Below are 22,474 nucleotides of genomic sequence, written 5' to 3' on the forward strand. Positions count from 1 at the left end.
AGAAAAATGCAACAAAATGGAGAGCATACAAGCTTGTTCACTAACATTGAAAGTACCCATGCCTCATTTCCGAACCAGGTATTGGCTGCCCCCATCTGGCCATGATAGGAACTACAAATTACTAAAAATGTACTGCATTGCAAAAATACAGCAGCATACTGTAGTTAAATAAAGTGACCAGATATTGGTAAACCGTTATAAATAAGATGATATGATGATTGGTACAACTAACTTTCTCTTGAAAGTTTCTTCAGTACTTTTCACACATTTTCAGTCATTTAAAATATCACTACACAATTCGCATTTGTTTGGAATGCAATTTATGCTGAAAGGGTTGAGCGCAAATCTCGTGATACTATCGCGTGACTCACGTAGACGCCGCACCTATTTTACGGAGAGAAAAAAAAATCCTTCGTCATAGGTCATGCATTCCTGTGCTTGTGTTCGTTCGGTCCAGTTGTGGCTTGCCCTCACTACTGGATAAACGACTGTAATTTCTTCCCCAAAACAGACCATCTTCTTTGGGGGAGACGCGTGTTCATCCTCGTGTCTTCTTGTGGTAGTTTTCACCACATCCCACAACAGCATGACAGTGTGCTTGTTGCTAGCATGGCGCATGACACATCAAGTTAATGACATTCCCAGTGAGAGCTAGTTTGTATAAAAACTCGTCCTCTCCGTGTTGTGTTTCTCCCGTGGACGCTAAATGGGCGGGACTAAAGTGTACATCACCTACGGGGAACCCCAGGCCATTCTGCCAAAAACACCGTCGCGCCATGAAACACGACTTTACGTGTGAATGTGTAAGTTTAATCGTCGTGGTTTGTGGACTACCCGAGTGTGCTGACGGCGGCCGTTTCCGTTTGAGCTGAGTGAGTATTCGAACACAACCCGACTCTGGGTCTGAGCTAAACACATAACTGCTGAGCTGTCACACCCATCCGTGATAAAATGTCTAAAATCTCTTATGTCGTCTACCAGCTTTGACTGCCTTTAGGAATGTGGCGCTGTTAGAAATTGGGGAATGGGTGGATGCGACATAATTTAGCTATGTATACATTGCATACCGAAAACAGCTTGCAAGTTGTGCCTCCACAAAAGCCATTAGTTTATTGGGTAGACTTGCAGACTGTCATGTTGCATTCAATTATTTATTTTGCTGCTTTGGTTGAGAATGTCCAAGAGATGTTTGTTTAATACTACATATACTATCTGTGCAGGTGTACCTAATGACATGTCCAGATAATGCATATCTTTGGTGTGTCTTTAAAAACAACCCTTCAAGCATTTCGTAACATATTTAAATATCGATTTTAGTGCCCATTATTATTACTATTAAGCACTAGTAGTGGATGTTTGATTTTGTGAGGATCTTAAAGGTGCCAGAATTACTGAAGTTTAAACCCACAGGTAAGTATTGGACATAAGCGTTGACTCACAAAAATAGATTAAACTGAAATTCAGTCACAAAGTGTATACATCTGTCAATGTCAATCAAAATTGAGAATTGATATCCTCATATCATGAGGATCAGTTGAAAAATTGCACATTTGTAGAGCTACAATATGCAAAAGTGAGACAAAAACATTTATTCATTCATTTTCTACCGCTTTTTCCTCACGAGGGTCGCTGGAGCCTATCCCAGCTGTCTTCGGGCAAGATAGACTGGTCGCCAGCCAATCACAGGGCACATATAGACAAACAACCATTCACACTCACATTCATACCTATGGACAATTTGGAGTCACTAATTAACCTAGCATGTTTTTGGAATGTGGGAGGAAACCAGAGTACCCGGGGAGAACATGCAAACTCCACACAGAGATGGCCGAGGGTGGGAATTGAACCCTGGTCCTCTAGCTGTGAGGTCAGCGCGCTAACCACTAGACCGCCGTGCCGCCCACAAAAACATTTGGAACTTAAATTAAAAAAAAACTCAAATAGGTTGGCTGCATGGTGTACATGTGGTTAGTGTGCAGGCACACACAGCTAGGAGACCAGGGTTCGATTCCTCACTCAGGCATCGCTGTGTGGAGTTTGCATGTGCGTGGGTCTTCTCCAGGTACTCCGGTTTCCTGCCACATTCCAAAAATCATGTTAGGTTAATTCGTGACTCCATATTGTCCATAGGTATGAATGTGAGTGTGTTCAAATCTGCATCCATCATCATCATCATCCATCATGATCTACGATGCTTTTTCATTCAGTGGAGCACTGGAGCTTCAGGTAGTGCCGGTTCGACGTTATAAAAAATGGCCATCAGTTCCAGACAATTGATGCGCTTTGTGAAGTCATCTTCACCACTTGGAGCAATATAGCAATAGCCTCCTGGAAACACTCACATCAAGCATGCACAAACCAATTTCCCTTCTTTCTTTTGCATATTGTAGCTCTACTTAAAACCTCATTAAGATCCAATTGTGTACAAGGTAAAGTCTACCTATTTTTTTTAACTGCTCTTGTTATTTTGATCACATGCACATGTATCACATTAAACCTAATGTTGTGGCCGGTGAATGTACTGTAGTTTACTTCCTAAAATGTAACAGTATTGCATGTTTGACAGTTCTAAAGAAGATCAAGGAACATCCCATCATGTGAATCTGAGTCAGTTTTGTGTTGCTTTGACACATGTAAACAAGAACATGGAAAAAGGCAGCATATTCCCTGCGGCGCTCAATTGAAAATCGGAAGTGTTTCATGTTTTTTTTTTAAACTGCCATCAATAAGCTTAGGTTATAAAATGCTGACCTCTGTCCAGATAATAAACTTGATGCAGTTTATTAAGATATCAAACTGTCAGGGTGGGAATATCATGGTTATATGAACCTTCCAAACCATAACCAACCATAATTTGAAACGAAAATCTGCCATTTTTGTTTAAGTGTGGGAAAATCTGTTGTTGTTTTTTCAACCTAATCTTTTGTTTCCCTCCCCCACCTCACTTTCTTTTTCATTCATATACACAGCAGCCCTCGCCTCCTCTGCCCTCCCTTTGCCTGTTTCCCAGGAAACATTCAAAGACACCCGCCCACTCATACGCCATACAAAAGCGTTCACACACATTCTTTTTTCACACTGCTAGCTGCATCCTGTCCTTTTTAAATCCCAACACTGATGACATGGGAAGCAGATAACTGCCGAAGAGGTCAGTGATGCTGTTGCTGACCCCTATGAGTCTGTGTTAAACTCAAATGACCTTTTACAATAGGAAAGGCCATTATTTCAGTCAAGTACTATACATTTTTAAAATGACGTCAAATAATATGTATTGTATCATTTCACAATTAAATATGGCAATGTTCATTTATTGAAATTATTATATCCATTCATTCATCTTCCAGACTCGCAGGTATGCCTATCCCAGTTGTCTTTTGGCAAGAGACAGGGTACACACTGGACTGGTCGACATTTCCCATTATGAGAGCCCTGTATACATGAAATAACACCCCTATAGTCACGTTTACACTCCGATTATACTTTCTTTACAATACATTGCTCAACTGTAATGCGCAGGCTACGGGATCACTGCTGGGATACAGATTACATCAAAAACATGGTGTTACGTTTCCAGAATAAAGTGTTGCAAATGTGACTGAAAGGGTTGGAAGTGTGTCTGTGTTTAGGAGCCTGTGCCGTGCTGAGTTGCATTAAACAGCCTAATAGCTGTTGGAACAAAGGACCTCCTGTACCGCTCTGTCCAAGAACGCTGAGAAATGAGGCTCCCGCTTTGGCTGCTGGCAAAAATCCCAAAAATAAATACATGAATTATTTACAATAAATGAAAAAAAAAAACAGTCAATCTTCATAATCGTTCTTTGTCTTTGCAGCAAAGTAGCTGGCACTTTCAACCACAATGGCTAGTCCGGAGGCTGACATTGAACCACCCAATCAAGCCTCTACTGCTCAAAACCTTGATAGAAGACGCTTCTCTCGTGACCTTCGCAATCTGGGTCAAGATGAGATAGACAATCTGTTATCCAGCAGTGGTAAGAAATACCTGATCAATATCTTAAGGACTCGAATAAAGGAAAATGTCAATCAGTTGTTTTCCTTTTCCAAAACAGATGGTCGTCTTTTCAGGGTGGTGCATCATCTTCCAGAATTAAAGGAAAAAGGCATAACTTTAATACCCGGTGTGCCTATCACATGCAGAGTGGATAACACGGAGAAATACACTACTCGCTCAAAGGTACTTGTCTTATTGAGTGCTGAGATACAGGCTCACACACGTTTTGCATGAATGTGAATCAAGATATGGGGGGGTACGTTAGAGGCAGGGAGGACTTACCTGACAACATGTGTCCATTTTGTACTCTTGAATGTGCTCGTATGCCCCAGTGCTCTCCATTATGTTGCATTTTGCCTTCATATCAGGGCTTTTGGGGGCACAGTGGCGGTGTGATAAAACAACTAATGGGGGTTGTGATATGTTGTTCTATATTTGGTAGTACAGTAAAGTCTCGTTATATCGATATCGGTTATAACGAATTACTACTTATTACGATACTATTTTCATTTCCCGGCAAATTTTGAGTCTTTTATGATATAATTAGTTCCGTTAGTACGATACCTGGTTATTATGATAATCCGGTTACTACGATGCCCTTTTCATCTCCCGCCAGCCAATTTGGTCTGCTTATATCGATACAAAAGCAGCTTAAATCAATCTTTGCTTAAGGATTTCAATACCAAAAAAGAACACGGCGAACGGCTGCTTCCAGTCAACTTTATTTTTCACACTTCCACCACCAGAGCGCAGCACACACACCGATTCCCGCACTTCCTGGTTCACAGGTCACGCTCAACCCACCCCACATAGCTGGCCAAACACATGCCTGCAACAGAAGAACCAACTGCATGTACATATGAAAAACAGTGATTATTGCAAGCGATAAAAAGATATCTGAATACAACACAATTAAATACATGTATTTGTACGCTTGTGTCTTCGTTGGAATAGGTGTGTATGCTATGTCAGTTGGTTCTTCTGTGCGGGAATCGGTGTGTGTGCTGCGCTCTGGTGGTGGAAGTGTGAAAAATAAAGTTGACTGGAAGCAGCCGTTCGGCGTGTTCTTTTTTGGTATTGAAATCCTTAAGCAAATATTGATTTAAGCTGCTCGACATTGTTCTATGGTATATTATTGACCACTGTTAATGCAGTTCGGCGCAGGATCGGATATATCGACAGTCCGGTTATATTGATATTTTTTCCAACTTTTGACAATATTGATATAACAAGACTTTACTGTAATTGGGATTGTGATATGTTGTTCTATATTTGGTCGTATATATTACTGAATAAGGGTAAAAATATTGGCTTATACAACTCATATGCTCTCATCCACCATCCAGGTCAGTGTAGGCACTCTATACACAGTGATACTAACTCATGGAGAATTCCACTGGACGCTGAAGAAGAAGTACAAGAACTTCCAGGAGCTGCATCGAGACCTGTACAACCACTGGATGATGATTCGCTGGCTACCTTTGGGAAGGTTAGCGCATCTGATTATGCAAATGCATGATGACAGGGTCTGTGTGATGGGTTGTTTCAGGGCCATACAATTCAAACATCTTCCATAGATTTGCAAAGGAGAGGCAGCAGCTGAGAGCCATGTTCGAGCAAATGCCCAGCCTCCATGGGACTGAACGGGCCAGAAGAACTTCTAGCAAAATGGTATCAGAGATGTTGTACTTAAATCATAGCTAAATTATCTCACATGAAGGTCAAGTGATAATAAATAACACACTAAAGAAAAATATTAAATGAAACAGTTTTTGTTACCACGGGAATCGTGCATCCATCAGATAGACGAGCACGACCAATCGCTGCATCGTCAACTTTTGTCTGCCACACTTGTGGTTGAGATTCCCACATCTGAGTTGGCCTTCACAGCCATTCTAGAAAACATGCCAGCACATCAGCATAGTCTCTTGAGTTTCTCTTAGCGGCCGGAGACGGTGTATTCTTCAGTGACACACCGACCAGGAACTAGTTCTCGAGAGAGTCTCATGTTCAAGGCCCTAAATTAGATTTTCAATGAATTTATGGGAGTGCACACGTAACCACCATGTGCCTAAACCGAGGACCTCCTGTATATAGAAATGTTAAAAGAGCTTCTGTGTTTGCGGTGCAGAAATACCTGGAGGAGTACCTGAATGATCTGCTGGAGAAAAGCTTCTGCAGAAATGACCGTAGCATGGTAAATGCTAAAATAACACATTCATAGCAATGATTTCTAGCTTCATGGCATTTTCACTTTCTTTTTTTTTTAAGCTGGAGTTTCTGTCTGTTGGTGCGCTATCCTTTGTACCTGATCTTGGGCCCAAAGGCTTGTAAGTTGAGACTATTTGTGCTAGTGATAGACATGGAGAGCAGTAAAATGACTAACAGCATGTTATTGATTTACTGTGCTAAGTGTGTATGTGTTAAACGCAGGGAAGGACCTATCTTCAAGAGGTCTGGGGGTCACCGCATTCAAGGTCTGAATTGCATTGGTCATCATCAATTCTGCTTCCGCTGGTCACGCCGCTGGCTGGTGGTGAAAGACTCCTTCCTGATGTACATGAACCGAGACAATGGCAGCATCAACTTTGTGTTGCTGTTTGACCCCGAGTTCAGTGTGAAAGTGGGCCGTGCTTACACAGACACTAAATATGGAGTCTGCATCAACAACTTCACTCGGTAAGTGTGCTTTGTGTTGACTGATGGAATGCACATCCTTACATGGGGTCATTTTGTTTGACCGCAGGAATCTGATTATCAAATGCAGTAGCTATAGACAAGCACACTGGTGGAGTCATGAAATCAACCGGCTAGCCTCAACCTGTGACTTTCTCAAAGTGCAACGCTTTGAAGGGTTTGCTCCTCCACGGGACAACACGTGCACTAAATGGTAGGGACTGTAGAGTCATTTCTATCTGGTGGATTGTCACATATATAAATGTTGTTGTTGAAGGTATGTCAATGGAAGTGGCTACTTTGCCGACCTCGCTGATGCACTTGAACAAGCCAAAGAAGAAATCTTCATCACAGACTGGTGGTAAGTGTTTCTCCCAAGTGCATTTTGGTGGAGAAGCTTTACTTGATTATGTAATCCCACCATATTCTCCCAGGCTCAGCCCCGAAGTATTCCTGAAGAGACCAGCGACTGATGACTTCTGGCGCTTGGATCAAGTGCTCAAACGCAAAGCAGTGGGTATTATTTTGGTCAAGTCATACTTCTACACCGGTAATGGGTGATACTGCTGATATTCTAGCTCAGTATTACCGACGCTGCCATTGTCACATCAACACTTTCATGACTTAGTTTGTTTTTACTCAACAGGCTGCTCATTTTCTACTGCTTATCCTCATGAGGGTCGCGGGCGTGCTGGAGCCTATCCCAGCTGTCTTAGTGCGAGAGGCGGAGTACACCCTGGGCTGGTCGCCAGCCAATCACAGGGCACATATAGACAAACAACCATTCACACTCACATTCATACCTATGGACAATTTGGAGTCGCCAATTAACCTAGCATGTTTTTGGAATGTGGGAGGAAACCGGAGTACCTGCAGAAAACCCACGCACGCACGGGGAGAACATGCAAACTCAGAGATATCCAAGAGGGGAACCGAACCTGCGTCTCCTAGCTGTCTGGCCTGCGCATTAACCACTTGCTCACCGTGCAGCCTAGGTTGCTACATTGCTATAATTGGAAAAAGTGCACACTTTTTACTCAATTACATCGAGACTCATTTTAGAGACAACTGGAACATTTTCACCGCATTCGAGCATCACGCAAGCATCAATCGAAAAATGGCGATGGTTATTTGAAGTGATTTTTTTTTAATATCTAAATATATTGCAGAAGCATTTGAGATACATTCAAGCTGCATTTCGGCTAATTTGAGGCACAAATGAGATATTCCAGCAGCATATGAAGTAGCTTTCGAATGCCGTGCAATAATTTTCTACTTTAAATGCACTTTGAAAGTTTTCAGCATGAGCAAAACATTTGCGCAAGATTTTTGGAATGCACTTTTAATATCCAGGAATAAACCAGGAACTTTCATTCCGCCGCATTCCTGCTCAATCCACCTCTAGTGTGACTAGGTTTTAAGTCTTAGCACTCAGGTGGGTGATATTGTGTTCCCGCCAACAGTAAGTTGTCATTAACCCGTTCCTAAAGGTCAGACAAAAACGGAAACATATGAAAAACTGTTTATTTTTATGTGCTTCTGTTTGTTTGTTCTGTAGGAACAAGGAGTCAAAGTATGTGTTCTGCTTTACAAAGAGGTAGAGCTGGCACTTGGCATCAACAGTGAACACAGTAAAAGGACACTCATGGATATGCACCCAAACATCAAGGTTTGTTACCGCTTAACCTACTGTCATTTTATACCTCGTAAAAAAAATATTTACAGCTTTTAATTGTCAGGTTTATTCATTCAACAGGTAATGAGACATCCTGACCATGTGTCGTCTGTGGTGTTCCTGTGGGCACACCATGAAAAGATGGTGGCTATCGATCAAACGGTAGCTTTTGTGGGGGGAATCGACCTGGCATTTGGGAGGTGGGATGACAACCAGTACCGGTTAACGGACCTTGGCTCGACAGACACTGCTGAGAAACTGACAGATAAGGATCCACCACAAGTAGATACAGATGTAAGACTGACAGTGAGTGAGCATATTATTATTGTCACTATTTTACCCTTCCTCATTATGTTTTCCAGGAAAACAATGTGGCTGTTCCAGAATCATCTGATGGCCAAACACATGAGTTTGTGGACCTGACAGGCAACACCAAACTGTGGCTTGGCAAAGACTACAGCAACTTCATTAAGAAAGACTGGGTCCAACTGGACAGACCGTTTGAGGGTATAAAAACAGAATATACAAGCACACACATGATGATTCACAATGGTCTTTAAAGTATTACTTTTTAAACTTTTTCAGATAACATTGATCGTACTAAAGTTCCGCGCATGCCATGGCGTGATCTGTCAGCTGCTCTTCACGGAAGGGCAGCTCGGGATGTAGCACGTCACTTCATTCAGCGCTGGAACTTCACCAAGGTTAGAATGAAAGGGTGTTAGATTTGCAATCAATACAAGAGAAGATGGAGTGGTTCTGCTTGGTGGCTATAACGGCTTTCACTAAGCAGAAGATTTGCCACCATTCATCCAGGAGTTCATCTGTGAGGTCAGAGGTTACCTATGTTGTGTTGATAGGGTTGAGGTCAGGGCAAGTCAAGGTCCTCCACACCAAACTCATCCAACCGTTCCTTAATGGACCATGCTTTGTTCACTGGGGCACACATTTGAAAGTTAGCAATGTCAGTTGATTGTAAATATCGAACATAACATTGTTATTATTTTACAAAATAAAAAGAAGGTCAAAGGTAATCTGTTTTTCATTTGCTTTGTCTTTCTAGATCTTCAAAAACAAGTACAAGGACAATTTCTACCCTTGTCTTCTCCCTAAATCTCATTGTACTGCTGAAACACTGGCATGGACTGTGCCTGGGTCCCGGAAAGCCAAAGTGCAGGTACCATTTACTCACACAATTTAACTTCAGATAATGTCAGTGTCTGTTGGTTTGACGGAATTAGATGTAGCAAACATACCACAGTCAAAGAATGAGTCATGGAGGTTAAAAAAAAAATATTAATCCCGATGGACTCCAACTTATCATCTGGAAAGGCAAGTTATTCAACTACACATTAGCACACAGAACAACAGGCTGAATAAGTGTTTGGTATGTTAAACAGTTAGAACAGTTATTCAGCTACACAGTAGCATAAAGAACATACCTGTATAGTTGCCACAAGCCGAGTGTCTAAAATTATAAACATTCTGACCCAAGTTTTAAGAGAACAAAGTGGCAGGCGAACAGGAAGTGATGTCAGGGGTTCAGAGTTGAGTTGTTGCTTTGCATGGATTACGGCCGCAACAGTAGCCTGTTGTTTAGGCGATAAAGTCTGCCGCTTGTGTCTCACTGAACATTACATTAACATACCTGCCACTTAGTGACCAGTGTAGAATACCTCACATCATTCACAGCATCTTTGAATGGGTTTTATTAATGCCTTATATTTGTATTTTAGTAAAGGTATACATTTTTTCCTGTGTTATAAGGAATAAGTTAGGCAATAAATACAGTAAAGTCTCGTTATATCGATATTCTCGGGAGTCGGGAAAAATACCGATATAACCGGACTATCCATATATCCGATCCTGCGCCGAACTGCATTAAAAGTGGGCGGATCTTTGATATGGCATGTAATTTTCTCCTTGAGTTCATGGATTGCGTATCTAGCATGCTTTTGTACTACAATAAATTTTGTACTACAGTAAATAAAAATAAACTTACGCTGTAGTGATTACCGGTTACCGGGACATAATTCACCCCGGAACTATCGATAGGGAAGGTGTTGCCACCCGGAGGGACGGGTGTTTTCCGCTGTGTGTGCTGCACTCTGGTGGTGGAAGTGTGAAAAATAAAGTTGACTGGAAGCAGCCGTTCGCCGTGTTCTTTTTTGGTATTGAAATCCTTAAGCAAAGATTGATTTAAGCTGCTTTTGTATCGATATAAGCAGACCAAATTGGCTGGCGGGAGATGAAAAGGGCATCCTAGTAACCGGATTATCATAATAACCGGGTATCGTACTAACGGAACTAATTATATCATAAAAGACTAGAAATTTGCCGGGAAATGAAAATAGTATCGTAATAAGTAGTAATTCGTTTTAACCGATATCGATATAACGAGACTTTACTGTATGTAGAATTTGCTTCAATGTGCTTTTAGAGAAGTCACGAGGGATGACATATATATGTACATTATATATTTTGATGTAGAAGTTGCACCTGACCTTCGCAGAACCAAACCAAATTATGAAAAAAGTGCAACTTATAGTCCAAAAAATATGATACTTCTTTGTAAAAAGGTCAAATCATTGTTTTACACACAAATACATTTCAGGGTGCAGTAGTCCAGAAGCTATGGCAGAGCAGTCTCTTTGGAACTGTGGAAGTGCCTTTTACATGTAACTTTCCAGCAGTGCCGGGTTCAGTTGTTTTTGTATTGTGGTTTTTAAGCCCTCACAAATCCATACTTCATCCTATGCATACATTCTATTCTGCCTATGTGGTGAATTGAAGCCTGTTCTCACATTCCTCTACAAGTCAGGGTTTTTTTTCACTATGCACCATGTGTTGCAGCTCTCCTCCGGAAAATAAACTAGTGGAATCGTCTCAATTGCTGCAAGAATCTTTGTAAATGCAGTCTACTTCTGTAGTATTGACATTACGAGTTCAGGTTCCCAAACTAGAGTGTTAGGAATAAAAGAAGAGGCAGTCGACCGTGTGTCGGTCCTGTCACTTGAACTCCATTATGCTGCAGTGTTCCAACAAGTATCAAGCACAGGTATCGGGTATGGTTTCCCCCCCGCTATTTATGTTTGCTTATTTCTTTGTACACCTGCTCACTGAAGCTTACTATGCATCTTGTTTAAGTTGGAAGAAATTAATGCATCACAATCGCAATAAAAGCACTTTTAGAATCTATTCTGTTGGGAAATACATACAGGAAACGGGCAAGACATTCACATCTCAACTAAAACACGCTGAAAATATACATTAACGACTCCACTTTATTTCCCCAGGTGTTACGGTCTGCAGATCGTTGGTCTGCTGGAACTTGTGAGAATTCGATCCTCAATGCCTACATCCAGACCATCAAGAACAGTCAGCACTACATCTACATCGAGGTAACGACGAAATGTTGTGTAAATTACCAAAAATGTTGAATTTTGTTGAAACACTATTGAATGCAAGAAATAACTCACGACACAACAGGAAGATGTTGATCTTTTCACGCCTTCAATGAATTGTATATTAATAACACAATGTTAGTGGATGCTATGTGAGGTTCCACTGTACTTATTAAAGAGCAAGATGGCCTTATTCTATAACAGTGTGAGCAAGTGCAAGTGATTTGTGCTGGCTTCACAGTGCTGTGTTATTCTTACTACTCATTCATTCCATGTCAGTGACAGACTGTGTCAGTCTTTTCAAGAGGTTTGCTGGCTATGAATGGAATCCCACCAGGAACCTCCCTGTTTTAGCCCTAGCCTCATACTGAGCTACCATCTGCTTTTATTTCTTTCTTGCCATTAGAACCAGTTCTTCATCAGCTGTACTGATGGGAAGACGGTCTATAATGGGATTGGCGATGCCATTGTGGAACGAATCCTGCAGGCTTACAGGTCGGGCCCACTTCATTTTAATACATACATACAAATATATCTCATAATAATCCTAAAATGATATCTCTTTCAAAGTTTACAAAGCATGTGAATACATCATAAAAAATAACACAATATGAATGAATGCAGTGTTACTCGAATAATAAAAACAGGTGTTTTTTTTTCCTAACAGAGAGAAAAAGAAGTATCGAGTGTATGTGGTAATCCCCTTACTACCTGGATTTGAGGGAGACATCACTACCGGAGGTGGAAATGCCATCCAAGCCATTCTTCATTTCACTTACAGGTAAGAGCCTTTTCATTTCTTGTCATTGATATCATAATCTGCACTCTGTTATGTTGTGTAAAGTAATACCCGTGTGATGTATTGATTCCAGACCAGACCATGATAAATGAATCCCTTATTTATTTATTTTAAATACAGTTTTAAACGTTATTAGATATTCATAGAGATGAACTAACAGCCCAATAGTCACCTTTACACTCGCCAATATAGTAGACTTCATAAGAATAAATACGCCATTTAAGACTGTAAAGAAGCCTTGTCATTGTGTGTGTTACTATAATTGTGTTCCCCAAGGGAGCTGAAAGAGGGGCACACAGGAAGTGACCTTGGTGGTTCAGAGTTGAGTTTCAGGTGCAAAAGTGGTCCGTGTTTTTATTTGGGGCTATTGTGCCTGTTGGGAAATAATTCAAACCTGCTCTTCCGGCAACCAAATCTGGTGCTTGTGCGTCTCATCGAACATTACAGTAACATTACTGAAAATGAATGTGCTTCTAAATAAAATGTATTATTATTATGATTATTACCGACACACAGTAACCAGTGTAGAATACTACATACGTATCTTCAGTGTCTTTGAATGCCTTATATTTGTATTTGAATTAATTTAGCTATTTTTATGCTTGAAAATACTTAATTTGTGCCCGTCTGCCGCTCACAGAGGCCCAAGGAATTCTCAGGTTGTGTATTTTCAGATATTTGAAAAATAAGAGGGTACACACTCATGTAGTACCTGGACTTGTACCAGCTTTCACCTGTTCTTGTAAAGAAACTAAAATCAACCTTGTCGCTGTGGTTCTATTTGAATGAATATTATTTTAATGAAAATATTGCATTATGGCTTATTTTTTAAGTACCCAGTTTTCATTGTTTTTTAATGCTGTAGGACTATATCCCGTGGGGAACAGTCCATCCTGTCAAGACTAAGTGACTGTGAGTGTCATGTCTTCTGATGTTCTGATTTCATAATCCACCTCATCTGCATTTCTCTCCTAGTAACCTATTTCTCTTTCTTCCTCCTTCTGTTGCCCCTTTAAACGAAGCCATTGATCTTAGGTATCTGCCCATTCTGTCTCCATTTCCATTCTTCACTTGCTTCACATTTATTATCAAGCCAGTATGTATCATGAATTGAATATCTTGTCAGATAAATAATATGATTCTGTTGTGCCTCCCAGTGGAGGACCGGTGGACAGAGTACTTCACAGTCTGTGGCCTGAGAACAAAGTCTGAACTCTCTCAGTCGCTTGTCACAGAACTCATCTATGTTCACAGCAAGACCCTTATTGCTGACGACCGCTGCTACATAATTGGTGAGTCACCCCCCGCTCTTTGTTAGTCGGCACGTCCGCTTGACCTTGGGCCATCACAGAGATGCTTTGTTAAAAATAACTCGAAATTGAAAATGAGTCAGGCACTGTAATGTTAGTTAACACTTCATAATACAGCCGGTTATGTTCGGGGGTGGGGGTGTTACAATCAAATGACACGCGGCTCACTCCTCCCCCACCAAACCCTCCTACGTTTGCGTTCTGCTTCAATTTCGGATGAACATTTACAATAAATGAATGAATGAATTGACTGTTGCAATTAATAGATTCGATTCAGCCTATAAATCTCTAATATTTAGCTGACATCATTGACCTTTTTAATGATCTAAAATTTAGATAGCGAAGTTCAAACAGGGATGTGCCCTTATTTTTTATTTTTTTTACTATTACAGTAAAGTCTCGTTATATCGATATTGTCGGGAGTCGGAAAAAATATCGATATAACCGGACTGTCGATATATCCGATCCTGCGCCGAACTGCATTAAAAGTGGGCAATAATGCACTTGACATTGTTCTATAGTATAGAACAATGTCGAGCAGCTTAAATCAATCTTTCTTTGAATTTCAATCCCAAAAAAGAACACGGCGAACGGCTGCTTCCAGTCAACTTGTTGCAGGCATGTGTTTGGCCAGCTATGTGGGGCAGGTTGAGCATGACCTGTGAACCAGGAAGTGTGGGAATCGGTGTGTGTGCTGCACTCTGGTGGTGGAAGTGTGAAAAATAAAGTTGACTGGAAGCAGCCGTTCGCCATGTTCTTTTTTGGTATTGAAATCCTTAAGCAAAGATTGATTTAAGCTGCTTTTGTATCGATATAAGCAGACCAAATTGGCTGGCGGGAGATGAAAAGGGCATCCTAGTAACCGGATTATCATAATAACCGGGTATCGTACTAACAGAACTAATTATATCATAAAAGACTAGAAATTTGCCGGGAAATGAAAATAGTATCGTAATAAGCAGTAATTCGTTATAACCGATATAATGCTTGTACACTGTCTTTGATCCCAGGATCAGCCAACATCAATGATCGCAGCATGCTCGGAAGCCGGGACAGTGAGCTGGCAGTATTTGTGGAAGATGAAGAGAGAATCCCGTCCATAATGGACGGGGAGGAGTACGAAGCAGGACCCGTCACGCTTGCTCTGCGCAAAGAGTGCTTCAGGTCAGCAGGAAGTTTAATGTTTTGGAAAACCTCTTGGCTGTCTTTACTATAGGATGACGTTTTTCTAGTTGAGTTTAGTTCCTATTTTGCTAATCTGTATTTTCCCTTCCCATTCAGTGTTCTTGTCGGAGCTGCATCAGACCCCACAATCAACATTGATGATCCAATCAGTGACAACTTCTTCTTCTTGGTGTGGAATTCATCAGCCAAACTGAATGCTGCTATTTATGACAAGGTATCAATGAAACCGCAGAGTTTTGGGTACTACAAGTATCTTCTTTTGACTTGGCGTGCCCATCTGTGCCACAATGATGCAGGTCTTCAACTGCCTGCCCAGCAACTCTGTCCACAATATGCAAGAGCTGAAAGATTACACCAGCAAGGTGCGCCTGTCTGACACAGACCCTGAGAAGGCTGTGGAGGAGCTCAAGGCTGTCCGAGGACTGCTGGTCCATTTCCCGCTGAAGTTCTTGTGCGAAGAGAACCTGCTGCCTCCATTGGGCACCAGAGAAGGCATGGCCCCTGTTGGACTGTGGACGTAATTGCGTCATGGCCCAGTCAGACCACGTTATAAGAGCTTAAGTGCTCTGGTAATATTGCAGCTAACATCTTGCCCTATAAAACTAAATAGTGGCAACCTTGGCAGTTAAGCGTTGACTAAACCCAACACTACAATATTTATATTAACCACTGAAATGTAGATTTTATGACTGACACTGTGAGAATATGAAATTAACTTGAACTGGCCAGTTGGTTTAGGACAGGAATATCTACAGTCCATCTCACATAATCCGGGTACATAATGTACACTTATTGGTGCAAGGTTTTAAGTGGCTAGGTTATTTTTTTCCATCTGTCTCACTCTCTCGCTCCGAGGCTTCACCTCTCACTGCAGTGCCAGCAAATCCGTCAGAAAATGTGGGGTTGTTATGGCGACGGATACAAAGAAATGGCTGGATATTAGCTGGAAAAAATAAACCGGGTAATATGGTCACACGTGGGTAGAAGATACACTATGTCCATTATGCGCACTCGCGCGTCGTTTTTAACACATTTTTGAACATGTTTGTTAATGTATTGTTTTCTTTTTAGAGTTACCATGGCAACCAAGTGAATCGTTATATTCCTCACGTTGTTAGCAGTGCACAACTGGACATTCCGCCATCATCTTTGATCTGGGAAAACTGTGAAGCAGAGACATGCAGTATATTGTCGAGACAGTTCTGTGTCCCACTGCCTTACCTTTCCACAGTGTCTTCATTTGATTGTGAAAGACACATATGTAGTGTATGTGTGTTACATTTAGAAAAACACTGTACCGTGTATTGTTACATTGTAGTGATTTTATATTTGAGCGATATCAAGCCACTAAATGATTGAAGTAGAGTTAGTGTGGACCATAACACTGTACTGAGTACAGTATAGCAAATTAAACTTTTGATTTAGGTCATGAAACAAGCAGAAAGAGAAAGTCTCGTCCCTTTTGAGACTGGAAAAGTTTTGCTTTTGAACAAACCCAGCATCGGTCGGAGAGAAATAGCTGCTAATTCAGAAGTGCTGATGCTTCTTTAATGCAGAAAAATTATGCTTGCTATGAAATTCATTAATTTGTTCATTTTCTACCGCTTATCCCAGGGGAGGGCAAACTTTTTTACTCGCGGGCCACATTGATTTAACAAAATTGACCAGGGGCCCCGACTATATATTTTACACATAACAGTCCACCTGGTATTATTGTATCTGTAAAAGTGTCATGCAATCTGCTATTATTATTTATAATTTTATATTTATATTGAAATATTTTATATATTATTATTATTGTTATTATTATTATTATTATTATGTGCTTGTGTCCCTTTTTTCAGGAGCACTTTGTAAACAACAGACCACATCAAATAACAAAATAGATAAAAACCATCAAAAGGTTGGCTCAAGCCATGATGCCGGGTTGTATGTTGAGTTTAAATGAAATACTTTAGAAAGAACGGGCAGGCCGTATTCAAACACTTGGCGGGCCGGATGTGGCTCCTGGGCCGTAGTTTGCCCACCCCTGGCTTATCCTAATGAGGATCGCAGGGGTGCTGGAGCCTATCCCAGCCATCTTCGGACGAGAGGTGGCGTACACCCTGGACTGGTCGCCAGCCAATCACAGGGCACATATAGACAAACAACCATTCACACTCACATTCATACCTATGGACAATTTGGAGTCACCAATTAGAAATCGACAACTTTAAATGGCAAGTAAAGCTTAAACTAAACTAAAAAACAGCAATAAAGGCACAATATAAAGAAACAACTTGAAATGTTGACACAAATAACATAGCTTTAGCTTTTAGTATATGTAGGTTTTTTTTTTAGCCTTTTTATAAAATAAAACAAAGTCTGCAGTAAACTGTATCTAATTTATAACTGCTGTCTACTTCATTGTTGCTAATGAACCTAATCACACGTGGTGATGCATTTTCAAGCCTTATGATTATCCGGTTTTTATTCATGAGAAATAATGAGTTTAACTCTTTACAGTGTGCATCCAGGTCATTGTATTCTCAGGGCATTCAGGTGGGACACACACCTGATAGGACAGCCCAGTCTGCCTAGAGCTATCTAGTCTGACTGGTTTCTTTACAACGGTTTTCTCATGTATCTTTAGAACGCAATCTGAAAAAATGATGCATGCCTTATGTATGTTCATATGTATGCCAGCAATTTTGTACAGACTGTATTTACCAAGTGCCTCCATCATAACCATAATGTCAACATTAACTAATATTCTGTTTGAAGCCATCTTTTTGTAAAGGGCGGTTATATAATGACAAGTTGCCTTATATTTTTCTGGTGTCACCAATTTTCATAAATTAATTTTACCTTTATGTACTGTATGTCACTCAGCTGGTTGAGGTCATTACTTCACAATTAATTGTGCAATTAATGCTCAGGGGTTGAGATACAAAACAATTACTGTATTAATCACATTCAAATACTATATTGCTGTTACTTAATACTTAATAAATCTGTACTGTAATCATCGCTCACTTTTTGTTTGTGGGAAAATAACTTGTTGTAATAAAGTACCAAAACAGCCGACTGCCATGTTATGGCATCAATTTTATGAACAGACTTATTGTTCTCTTGAACCCTTGCTGAACAGCTGTGGAAGTGAGTCATGCATTATTCACGATCTGTGGGAGATAAGGTGGGTTTGCAGAAACCGGAAGTCTGATATGGATGCAAGCCAAAACTAACAAAAGCAAAATAATATGTAAATTAAAGAATGTCTAAAAAGAATGTCTGCGTGCTTGCATTTAAAAGTTGTGCTCCGTAGAGCATGCGTGATGACATCATATGCCCAAGTGGCAGCGTGCTTATTGCGCTAAATTGTCCCTGATGGCATGCCGTAACCTCAGGAGATGTGCAATAGTGGTGTGTAATGCGATTCTTCAACTGATTCAAGTATGTAAGACTCGGATACTTTGATCACGCGAGTCTTAAACTCGCACATACGCAACAAGTTCCACCGCCTCCCCGACTTGTCCCATATATAATCACGTCCTGACATGTTACCTGCTTTGCTTTTTAAATTAAGCTAACGGTAGAAGGGATAAGTAAGTGAAGGAGTTAAAGGAGACCAGTACCCGTGAGTTCCGATAGAGTAAAAAAAACTCGTGAGTTTTGAACGAGTCGTTCACCTCTCCTGTGGAAACACTTGAGGAGTTCTCTGCGCAACCAATCTTCGACGCAACCCTGCAAAGACTGAATGTGGAGCGAGGCTGGGAGTGGGAGGGAGGACTTGGAAGCAAAACATGGCGAAATAACAACTTTGGCTGTTAGACGCAGTTTGAAGCTGTCATTATATACCGCAGTGTTGGAATTACACCTCCAAGTGCTCGAATCTGGATGATACCAGGACAACGATACGCGTAACTTTAAAGAGTCGAGGCCCAGTTTAGATTAACGGGGGCTGGTCCAGAACACACCACCCGCCTGTCTGCTTGTGTTTTTCCCTGGAAGGCTGGCACCGCTGGGCGCGACTGTCAACACAGAACATGGAAGAAGAAGGAAAGTTGATTCGAGAGACTAATTAGCTGCTGCTTTAGCCGCCATAGCTAACCAGTCAGAGCTGATTTGATTGCGCGCACCTGCCTCTCCGCGGACTGCCATGTTGTAAATTTGTGATTATTTAACAAGTTTGACAACTGCCGCATTGTAGAAAAGCTCAAGTAACAATACAATCGGTTGATATTTACTTGAACATAATGGTGTCAGTTTGATAGGCGGTTCTGTTGCGGTGCGGACGGACCCAGACGCCATCACATCAGACATTACGTGCTCCCAAAAAAAAAACACTGCGTTTCTTGGCTGAATGTTTTTTTTTTTCTTATACCGCCATCAACCAGTGGAACTGGTTCTATTTAGTTTTATTTGCTCTACCGAATGCAGCATTTTCCTTGATAACGTCAATTGGAATGTTATTCGCCATCAAAGACGCTGCGTCTTGCCAAAATGAAGGCAGCAAGGTGTTGAACGGTGGATGTGAACCGCTTTGAAAGCTAACCGCTCGTCGACCGATCAACAGTAAAAGTTTGTTGAAATCTCTTTGAAGCTGAATGTTTTTTTATTTTTAATGTGTTTTTTTTTTCTAGACTACAGTTGAGGCGAGCTAGCCAGCTGGGAGCTTGTAACACTGCGATGCTTATCGAAGTGATACCGTCTTTTCCCTAACAATTTCAGCAAAGTGGACTGCCTATTTATAGCCTATTCATGCTACATAAGCCCATTTGAGCTCACCAAAGGTGCCATCTATACACCCCCCCCCCCCCCCCCCCCGAAGTCCTTGTTGAGAAGAAAAAAAAAAACTGGCTAACTTGTTAAGCTAACACTCCAAGTTTTGGCCAGCCATGTCTGAAAACGCCCCCACGCGAAGCCTGGATGACATCGACCTGGCGGCTCTGAGGGTGAGTACTGTTAGCACTTGGCTGATACTGAAGATTTTGGTATCGATAAGATACAAAGTAAATACATCACTATTGCAAATACACACGTGCTTTTTTACTTGGACATTTTTTTCAAGATTGTGAAATTATTTTGTGTTTTCACCTTTGATATGTTGATTATTAACAGAATATTAAACAGGAGTAATATTTTCTGAAAAATTAATACATAACATTAAAATGTGACAAATGTATATATGAACAACTTAACATTGACTTCAATTACCTATTCCTTGAGTTTGTAAACATTCATTCATTTTCTACCGCTTTTCCTCACGAGGGTCGCGGGGGGTGCTGGAGCCTATCCCAGCTGTCTTCGGGCGTAAGGCGGGGTACACCCTGGACTGGTTGCCAGCCAATCACAGGGCACATATAGACAAACAACCATTCACACTCACATTCATACCTATGGACAATTTGGTGTCGCCAATTAACCTAGCATGTTTTTTGGAATGTGGGAGGAAACCGGAGTACCCGGAGAAAACCCACGCATGCACGGGGAGAACATGCAAACTGAGGGTGGAATTTGAACTCGGGTCTCCTAGCTGTGAGGTCTGCGCGCTAACCACTCGACCGCCGTGCCGCCCAGTTTGTAAACAATTTAACATAAATATTACAATATCAACAATGTAACAATATGAGCAAAAGAACATCAACAATAAAACAGAAGAAAACAGATTAATTCTGATCTGATTGGGCGACTATATTTCCCACCTATACTCGGGTTTATATTTAAATCTTACTTTATTGTGGTTGACTTTGATGTATGCAAAACGCATCTCTGTTTATGGTACAGTGGACCCTCATTAGCGTTGTTAATTCATTAATTATGCATCCAGACAGTCTTTTTTTATAGTATAACTATAGAAATTATAGTTTCAGACGCAGTAAAAATGCATATAAATGATGAATGAAAGGGACAAATAGACATTTAAGGTTACTTTTATCTTCATTGAAGACATGTTTTTTTGACGTGACTGTTCCCAAAGACCCCATGTGGCAGTTATTTCTTGAATTCAATCGTGTTTCTCACCTCAATAACCCAAAATGGAAACAAAGAAAGTGACAAGTACCAACAGTTTGATAAAGAACATGAGAAACGGTATTGAATTCAAGAAACAACATGAAGGTGGTGCCCGTGTTGATGTCGATGTCGCATCATATCTTTGGGAACAGTCACAGTTTTCCGGATGCTCCCACATTCCCAAAAAAAAAACATGCATGCTCGGTTAATTTGTGACTGCAAATTGTCCATAGTGTGAATGGTTATTTGTCGATATGTGCCCTGTGATTGGCTGGCGACCAGTCCAGGGGTGTACCCCGCCTCTCGCCCAAAGGCAGCTGGGATAGGCTCCGGTATGCCTACGCCCCTCGTGAGAATAAGAATATAGAATGTATAGAAAATGGATGAATGGATGACAGGACGCACACCAGATTGTATGCTAACCAAAAAAATATACGCAAACTGAGGTAAAAACACTAAACAAGGTTCTGTTGTATTTCTGCATCAGACTTTGAAGGGGGGTTGTTGCTTATGACAAGCAACAATTCTTATGACATGGTCTAAGTCAGGGGTCAGCAACCTGCGGCTCCAGAGCCGCATGTGGCTCTTCAGCCTCTTTATTGTGGCTCCCTTTGCGATGCTTGAATATTTTTAACACCCGAGTGGGGAAAATGCACGTCTTTTGTAATGAGTTTTAAAAAATCCAACTTTGTCTGAGACCATGAATGCATCCTGAGTGAGTTCTGATTTGATTTTCCATTTGATAAAGGTTGGCATACGCATGGCAAGCTTGTGGTCATTTAAATCCATTTTCTTCTCGTCTGTACTACTTGCTGTTAGATGTCTCAAAGCAAGTGCTGTAGTTCTAACTGTTCAGTGTGAAACTGCAGTTTTGTGATTTGGGTCAGTTACAGCATTTTTTTTTTTTTTTTTTTTATGAAACACATTACAGATGGAGTACAGCGTGTCTCCAGTGTTGCATAACAAATGTACGTCTCGCACTTTTTTGTGCATTTCTGACCGTATAATAAGTGCGACAATGAAAATGCACTTTGTTTTTGATGTGTGATGTGACTCACGGCACATTTGAATGTCAGGGGGAGGTGTAATGATGCAAGGTATGGCGGGTCACTCAGGAGAATATCTGAAAGCTTGTTTTGTTTTTGTTTTTTCGCTCTTTACCGCACAAGTTTTTAAAGTTTGACATACAAAAAAGATAGCTTTGCCTCCTAGACAAAACAATAACTAGCAGCAGTGAAATCCAGACAAATGATTTGAAGCATCAAGTCATGATATCCACAGCGACCCGGCGTGTGCATATGTTTTCCATTTGTAATACACCAACTCGGGTTACTATTACAACACAAGTGGGACCTTGTGTTTACATCTTGCTTCCTCTGTTTGTAATATATGCACTTACTTACTGGCTTATTGAGTGATCCT

The 22,474-nt window shown here is 41.0% G+C and overlaps 2 protein-coding genes across 7 annotated transcripts in view; both read left to right on the top strand.

Moving 5' to 3' along the window:
- The first annotated feature begins 429 nt into the window (after nt 1–429).
- Nucleotides 430–17,869, top strand: pld2 (phospholipase D2). The gene is made up of 24 exons (XM_058087893.2): nt 430–872; nt 3,831–3,989; nt 4,068–4,192; nt 5,356–5,498; nt 5,587–5,680; nt 6,141–6,206; nt 6,281–6,339; nt 6,443–6,688; nt 6,756–6,899; nt 6,963–7,046; nt 7,120–7,198; nt 8,244–8,354; nt 8,442–8,654; nt 8,723–8,867; nt 8,946–9,064; nt 9,424–9,537; nt 11,657–11,761; nt 12,171–12,259; nt 12,432–12,545; nt 13,429–13,475; nt 13,721–13,855; nt 14,884–15,037; nt 15,155–15,272; nt 15,355–17,869. The coding sequence occupies exons 2-24, from the start codon at nt 3,857–3,859 to the stop codon at nt 15,577–15,579; spliced, it is 2,862 nt and encodes a 953-aa protein (XP_057943876.2). The 5' UTR covers nt 430–872; nt 3,831–3,856; the 3' UTR covers nt 15,580–17,869.
- A 1,983-nt stretch (nt 17,870–19,852) lies between these two features.
- mink1 (misshapen-like kinase 1) overlaps nt 19,853–22,474 on the top strand; it is a 31,100-nt gene continuing 28,478 nt past the window's right edge. For all 6 annotated transcript variants that reach the window (XM_058086083.2, XM_058086088.2, XM_058086084.2 and 3 more), the window contains exon 1: nt 19,853–19,992. In XM_058086083.2, coding sequence (XP_057942066.1) covers nt 19,936–19,992 — 57 coding nt within the window. In that variant the 5' untranslated portion in view covers nt 19,853–19,935. The remainder of the gene's footprint in view (nt 19,993–22,474) is intronic.

Source organism: Doryrhamphus excisus, linkage group LG21 (assembly GCF_037039965.1).
Source record: "Doryrhamphus excisus strain RoL-2023G ecotype Guam linkage group LG21, RoL_Dexc_Guam_v1.1, whole genome shotgun sequence".
Taxonomy (NCBI): domain Eukaryota; kingdom Metazoa; phylum Chordata; class Actinopteri; order Syngnathiformes; family Syngnathidae; genus Doryrhamphus; species Doryrhamphus excisus.

Bases quoted from the DNA above. Each gene is read 5' to 3' on its own strand.
- pld2 (XM_058087893.2), top strand. From the start codon at position 3,857: ATGGCTAGTCCGGAGGCTGACATTGAACCACCCAATCAAGCCTCTACT. The intron at 11,762-12,170 runs GTAACGACGAAA...TCTTGCCATTAG, and splicing joins AGCACTACATCTACATCGAG to AACCAGTTCTTCATCAGCTG. The intron at 15,273-15,354 runs GTATCAATGAAA...ACAATGATGCAG, and splicing joins ATGCTGCTATTTATGACAAG to GTCTTCAACTGCCTGCCCAG.